Here is a 5312-nt window from a genome sequence, read left to right on the forward strand (position 1 = left end):
AATTGATCATACACAATCCGGAAAAGCCGCGAATTGATCAAACACAATTCGGAAAAGGCCTCGGATTGATCAAACACAATCCGGTGAAAAGGTCGGGGTTGATCAAACACAACCCGGACAAAGAAACAAGAGTGATCAAACACACTCTTGACCCGCGAATAAAATTCCGGGATTTTGGTACCTGCACGCACAAAATCCCAAGCATAGAATGGAGATGGAGAAAGGAGGAAAGGATTTTATCCTCCCCGAGTTATTGAACTTGGAAAAGTTTAAGGTTTCAAAAAACATACCTTTCTAGAGGCTGCCGAGAGGAGAAATAACGTTTCGCCTACTTTATACTTCGAATTTGGGGCTGAAAATTTGATAGAAGGAGCAGCTCTGGATGGGGAAGCTGCTGTCAAAATTTCAGGTTGATTGGAGCAAGGGAAGGTGGTGAACCAGTGGTCGGTAATGGCGGCGGTCTGGAATCTTCCGGCGGCTGGTTCGGAGACTTTCCGGGTGAGACCGGTGGCGTTGGATCGGGGACGGAGAGAGCTTTCTGGGGATATAAAATTCCGGCGGAGGGCAGTCGGAATTTTGGTCGGAAATCGGGAAAAACAAGGCTGCCCGATTTTAGGGTTTAGAAAAAAAATGGTGGGCTATTGGCTCTAGAGTTAGAACAAAGTGTAGGATAACGTGATGAAGGATTAATGGTAGAGACAAAAAGATAGCGAGAGAATCATCATCTTATTCATTGATATGAGCCCTTTATATAGGGAATTACACAATACCAATATGGTAAGGATATGAATACATAGATCTAGTCTAACTACATATCCTATTGGCATAAGGCCAAGGCACACATAGAGAATATCCTAGAACAATACCAAGGTTTTAAGCAAATAATTAACAATTTTTTTTTCTGAGAATTGTAATAAACATAATTGGAAAGGCATATATAACAGAAAATTTAGAGTTTTGATTTGGATTTAATTAGGAAAACAAGAGGAACACAAAGAAAAATGAAAAGACCACGTGTCACCTCATCTTCCACGAGAGGTTGTATGAGTCCACAGAGTGTGTTCATATTTAGCTGAACGAGCTCTGTTTTAGAAAGACCTTCCTGAAACTCCGAGTTTCCGAGCAGACGAAAATGGCTTCCATTTATTTATCTCCCATAGTTCGAACAGGATGTGTTCAGACGAAAACAAGCCCAAGTAGATCATCCATGGCTTTCAGCTGGATCCCGCTCATCAAATCCTCACTTGGGTCCTCCAAATCAACACTTTTCCAACATGGCCTCTCTTTACAATCCTCTTACTCAAATGGGCGCTTCTTCAAATCCCGATCCTTGGTTGTTTATGCAAGAGCTGCTACAGAGAAATCTCTATATGATTTCACAGTCAAGGTATATTTACCATTTATATAACTTGCTTATACAAGTCTTTGTGTTTTCTTGCTCATGTAAGGGTTTTGGTTTCTGAGTAGGATATCGATGGGAAGGATGTTACTCTTAGCAAATTTAAGGGGAAGGTTCTTTTGATAGTCAACGTTGCTTCAAAATGGTAACCCTTTGTTACTGACGAACAAACTCTCTTGGATTATTTGTCTCTAACCTATTTTGGTGAAACAATATCTGTCTGGAAATACTTGCATTCTTGTGATATAAATTAAGTCGAAATTCTACAGTGGCTTGACCTCTTCAAATTACTCAGAATTGTCACATGTGTACGAGAAGTACAAAACTCAAGGTAAAGCTCCAGTTATGGAAATTCCCATTAGCTATTTAAGTTTTACATAGATTTTCCTCCACAAAAACTGATCTAACTCTTTTCGTCCCTGAAAGTCCTTTGGAGAAGTCCTTGTAGTTACATCCTGACAGTTTCTTTTGCTTGTTACACAATTTCATTTTTGGTTGGTCACGGTGTGATTAGCGTCAGAATTCATAGTTTTACTAACTCATCCTTTGCAATAAAACTCTGCAGAAATTTTATTATCATGAGTTCCCTTTGAGTGAGAGTTATAAACTGGTGATAATAGTTGCTGGATGTGTGTTCAATCTCACTGTAGGATTTGAGATTCTAGCTTTCCCTTGCAATCAGTTTGGGGGCCAGGAACCGGGATCAAATACAGAAATCAAGCAGTTTGCTTGTACACGGTATAAAGCCGAGTTCCCTATTTTTGATAAGGTAGGTTTACAAGCTCAACTACATGTCCCTCCATCTCATTCTTTAAATATAGTTTTTTATTGATAAGTGAAGTATTTCAATCATGCACTAAAAATCTAAAGGTGTGTGACAGGTTGATGTCAATGGTCCCAGCACAGCTCCGGTTTATCAGTTTCTGAAATCAAGTGCGGGAGGTTTCTTAGGTGACATTATCAAGTGGAATTTTGAGAAGTTTTTGGTGGACAAGAATGGTAAAGTAGTGGAGAGATATCCACCAACAACATCACCTTTTCAAATTGAGGTATACGCTTTTCCTTTGTTAGGTTTCTGTAATGTCTACATAGGTATCCACCAACAACATCACCTTCTGTAATAGTCAGTTTGTAACTTAACTGTCTGTGCAGCTTCATTAGATAGGATAAAAGTTTCATTGATGATCAAAAATGAAGGCTATTAGTTAAGCACATAGGTAACAAGACTAGTAGCCAATGAGGATAGAATGAATCAGCTCCTAAACTTGGTATTGCTTACTGAATATGTACATTCTGAAGATGAATAAAAGCATACATACTCATATGGTCAAAAGAGCATGTCAACTTGCATATGACCACTTGAGCATTTTGAGAAGAAATATGATCTATATAAACTGATAAAGAAATCTGATATGAATCTCTTTACAAGCATTTATGATATGAGTAGGGGCACACTACCATGTATCTGATTTTCTGTAAACAAATTTCAGAAAGATATTCAGAAACTGGTTGCTGCTTGAGTAAAAGGGCAGCACAACACTGACAGAGCGCACAGTAAAGGAAGACAGGGGAGGAGCATTGTTTTATATGAGGAAATACTGTATATCAAATGGCTTCTAAGTTCATACATAGCTGTCTTGTCTGTAGTATTTTTGTTCTTTTATTTATGAACACACATGTTCTTGCTTAGTTTATCTTCTTCGGTTGCCTAATAGCATAAATTACTAGATGTGCTCCTAATTTGATATTTGGTTTTCTATTCTCTTTGTTATGATCATTGTACAATATTATCCTTGTTCTGAAATCTACTGCACCACTTGATGTTTTCTCGTCTCGGCAAAGTCATGTCAGTTAAGATTGGGGAATGCCCCGACCTTATATTCACCCTAAGGTGGAATGCATCAATGAGTTTTCCTCTGTACTTGTCTGTAATCATGGAAGAATGCGTTTGTTTAATGAGTTTTCCTCTTTATTTGATGGATGCCTGTCAAGCTTTGCCCTTGACACTGTTGCCCAACTGACATGAAAATAGGGTGGAGTGTGATCAAGGGCAACAGTATTTAAGGGTTAGTAGTTTTACCAATTATGGCCGATCATTCCAGTTGATTTAAGAGTCGGTGTGTTTTTTTTTTTTTTTTTCTAACTCTGATGCTGGTCAATTCCAGGTCTTGGGTTCCTTCTGATCTTTGCCCAAAAGCACAGTGTTAAGAATTGATTTACGTTGTTGCCCAATGGCATTTGTTAAAGTGGACCCCCCGACCAACTGCTTAGCCTAATACCAACTGGGCTTCTGCCTAGCCCTATATTATCTCCGCCTAACCCACATATTTATTCCGCGGGCCTACGCCAACTGGGCTTCCCCCTAGGCCCGTGTCATATCCGCCTGGCTCGCATATTTTATGTTCTATTTTTTCTTTTTCTTTTTCTTTTTGAAAAAGTGAGGATAAAAAGATGCAAATCGGACGGCCTGTTTTCCATCAAAGACTTGCTTTCTAGTCATATCGCCCTCAACATCCAAGTCTTTGTTCAGAGTCCAAACTTCAACTCTCTCTCTCTCCGGCGGTCGGGGTCGCGTCGCGTCGCTGCTACCAAACTCCCTCTTTCTCTCTCTCTCAGCAGCTCTCAGCTCTCTCACATGGTAACTATCTATTCCTTATATTCTCAAATGGTATCCGGAGCTCGAGCAGATTTTTATTTTTGAAATTATGTTTCTGCAAAATTAGGGTTTTTCGTTTTCCAATATCTTTTGGTGAGCATCGCGTTTAGCCTTTCTTTGTTTCTTTTCGAATTTCTCAAGACTAATCTGAATTTGGGAGAGCGCAGCAGCTATATGATTTTGAATTCTTCAACATATGTAGGCTAACAAGCACACCATCATTCTCATGCAAACTTCTCAGAACAAGTCTACCCGAACTTTTATGGATTACGGTTCCATTAGTCAAGCAATGGATGGTATGCTCTAATTTTACTTGTTGCTTTTCCTTACACCCACTACTAGCATTATTACCATCCTTAATTTGTTTCTTCACTCCATAGTGAATTTATCCCTGCAAGGTATTCGATTGCCTCATCATGTCATAAGGGAACTTTTAGTAACATGTGATAACCAATTTTTAGCTCATAGGATGAAAACCAAGTTTTTCCTTGAAAACTCATGGCACCTTGCTTCCCTACTGAGAGCCATTACTATTATGGTCCAAGGAATGTAAAATTTAGGATGCCCTTAGCAGATCTCAGTGTCTACTTTATGGCCAATCCCTATAGAATTCCGTTTCTTTGGATTAGACAACCCACGAAGGGCACCTGGAAGCTTAAATGTATCACCTCTTCTAGGATTTTTCTTCTTCTTCAGTTTATACTTTATAGTACCTATGTAACTTAGTTTTAGATTCATTGTGTCTCAGGTTTCTGAGTTCTGACTAGGGATTAACCTTAGTCTGTTGGAAAATGAACCATGCATGTCATATGACTGGTTACGATAGGGGTAAACAGGAATTTTGAAAAATCACTGATGTGTTTGGGATAAGAGACCTATGAGTTATTGATGATATTCTAGAACATAATATGTTTTCCATTGAGACAGAAATTCTTGCATTGCTCATGTTTATATCTATCTTACTGGTGATTGAACATGTTGGTTCACAGTTGGATACTCGAAACATTTTTGGGTGAAAAGGGGTTCTAGGTCCCCTATTTGAATGCGATTACAACTAAAAGCCCTCAAGTTTTTGCATCCATTCACTAGAGGTTATGCTGTTGTGCCTGTATAGGTATATGTGGACTTTATGAAAGGAAACTCAAGGAGTTAAATCCAGCAATTAGAAATATCTCTTATGACATCGCAGATCTCTACAATTTTATTGATGGCCTTGCTGACATGAGTGCTTTAGTGTACGTCTCTCTCCCTCTCTCT

At 38.9% G+C, this 5312-nt stretch overlaps 2 protein-coding genes across 3 annotated transcripts in view; both read left to right on the plus strand.

Moving 5' to 3' along the window:
- The first annotated feature begins 1073 nt into the window (after positions 1 to 1073).
- On the plus strand, positions 1074 to 3162 carry LOC101302133 (phospholipid hydroperoxide glutathione peroxidase 1, chloroplastic-like). Its single transcript, XM_004291923.1, has 6 exons — positions 1074 to 1387; positions 1468 to 1544; positions 1669 to 1730; positions 2050 to 2168; positions 2281 to 2448; positions 2890 to 3162. The coding sequence occupies exons 1-6, from the start codon at positions 1133 to 1135 to the stop codon at positions 2917 to 2919; spliced, it is 711 nt and encodes a 236-aa protein (XP_004291971.1). The 5' UTR covers positions 1074 to 1132; the 3' UTR covers positions 2920 to 3162.
- A 720-nt stretch (positions 3163 to 3882) lies between these two features.
- LOC101302424 (enhancer of rudimentary homolog) overlaps positions 3883 to 5312 on the plus strand; it is a 2435-nt gene continuing 1005 nt past the window's right edge. The window contains exons 1-3 of one of the 2 annotated variants that reach the window (XM_004291924.1): positions 3883 to 4037; positions 4258 to 4351; positions 5170 to 5290. In XM_004291924.1, coding sequence (XP_004291972.1) covers positions 4035 to 4037; positions 4258 to 4351; positions 5170 to 5290 — 218 coding nt within the window. In that variant the 5' untranslated portion in view covers positions 3883 to 4034. The remainder of the gene's footprint in view (positions 4038 to 4257; positions 4352 to 5169; positions 5291 to 5312) is intronic. The other variant, XM_004291925.1, reaches the window with a different exon arrangement.

This window comes from Fragaria vesca, linkage group LG2 (genome assembly GCF_000184155.1).
Source record: "Fragaria vesca subsp. vesca linkage group LG2, FraVesHawaii_1.0, whole genome shotgun sequence".
In the NCBI taxonomy this organism is placed as follows: Eukaryota; Viridiplantae; Streptophyta; class Magnoliopsida; order Rosales; family Rosaceae; genus Fragaria; species Fragaria vesca.